Consider the following 803-nt stretch of genomic DNA (forward strand, 5'->3'; position numbering starts at 1 on the left):
TTAAGTGATTTAAATAGCAGCGGAGTCAATTCAATTCGATCAGTAAATTGTTAGAAACAGATAAAAAGTGGATTAAAAATGCAGCAAAACAACTGTTATTATTCACCTTATCATAATCATTTGTTAAAAATCGTTTGCAATTTCATGACAACATCGTTCATTTGGCAAATGATTTCAATCGAAAAAAATATTACGAAACATTAATCGTATTATATTAGCCAAACGTGTATTTATTAAATGCACCAAATCATAAATAAAGAGTACAATGCTGGAAAGAAAACTTACATTTTTTGTTGAAAATAAAAATCCCCATATGCACCATAAATGTTGGAAGTCGCTGGCATACGCGCGTAAAAAGCAATGGTCGCCGGTAGAAAAACACTAACGCCCATAAAGAAATGTCCACAAAAAATCATCAAAAATGTTGAAAGCGCACTTGGTTCCTTATTAGGCGAAGATACAATATTTATTCCTCGTCTCCTGGGGATGAGGCTCCTCCGTCTATTGTCCTCCCATTCCTCAATGCTGATGCTTAATTTTCAAAACTTCTATATTACCAAGGGACCTACGACATCAGCCGGAGAAATACCCTGCAAGTACAAAATCCGAGGCAGGGAGCGCCTTTTGTGCAGAGGGAAACACGTTACAGCCAGCTTTTGCCCACTCCGCGAGGCCGGTGTTTCATTTTCACGCGCTATATTTGGGATTTTAAGGCATTTTATTCGGTCGCGAGAGGAAAGCGGGGGCTCCTGGATTCGCGAGAATGTCAGCCACCTTTCCGGGACTGGTTCACGATGCGGAGG

The 803-nt window shown here is 39.9% G+C and overlaps 1 protein-coding gene across 1 annotated transcript in view; it reads left to right on the plus strand.

Moving 5' to 3' along the window:
- Positions 1-763: 763 nt before the first annotated feature.
- Positions 764-803, plus strand: part of tfap2d (transcription factor AP-2 delta (activating enhancer binding protein 2 delta)) — a 25,084-nt gene continuing 25,044 nt past the window's right edge. Inside the window, exon 1 of the mRNA XM_063222525.1 lies at positions 764-802. Coding sequence (XP_063078595.1) covers positions 764-802 — 39 coding nt within the window. The remainder of the gene's footprint in view (position 803) is intronic.

The sequence above is a fragment of the Engraulis encrasicolus genome, chromosome 18 (genome assembly GCF_034702125.1).
Source record: "Engraulis encrasicolus isolate BLACKSEA-1 chromosome 18, IST_EnEncr_1.0, whole genome shotgun sequence".
NCBI classification, from domain to species: domain Eukaryota; kingdom Metazoa; phylum Chordata; class Actinopteri; order Clupeiformes; family Engraulidae; genus Engraulis; species Engraulis encrasicolus.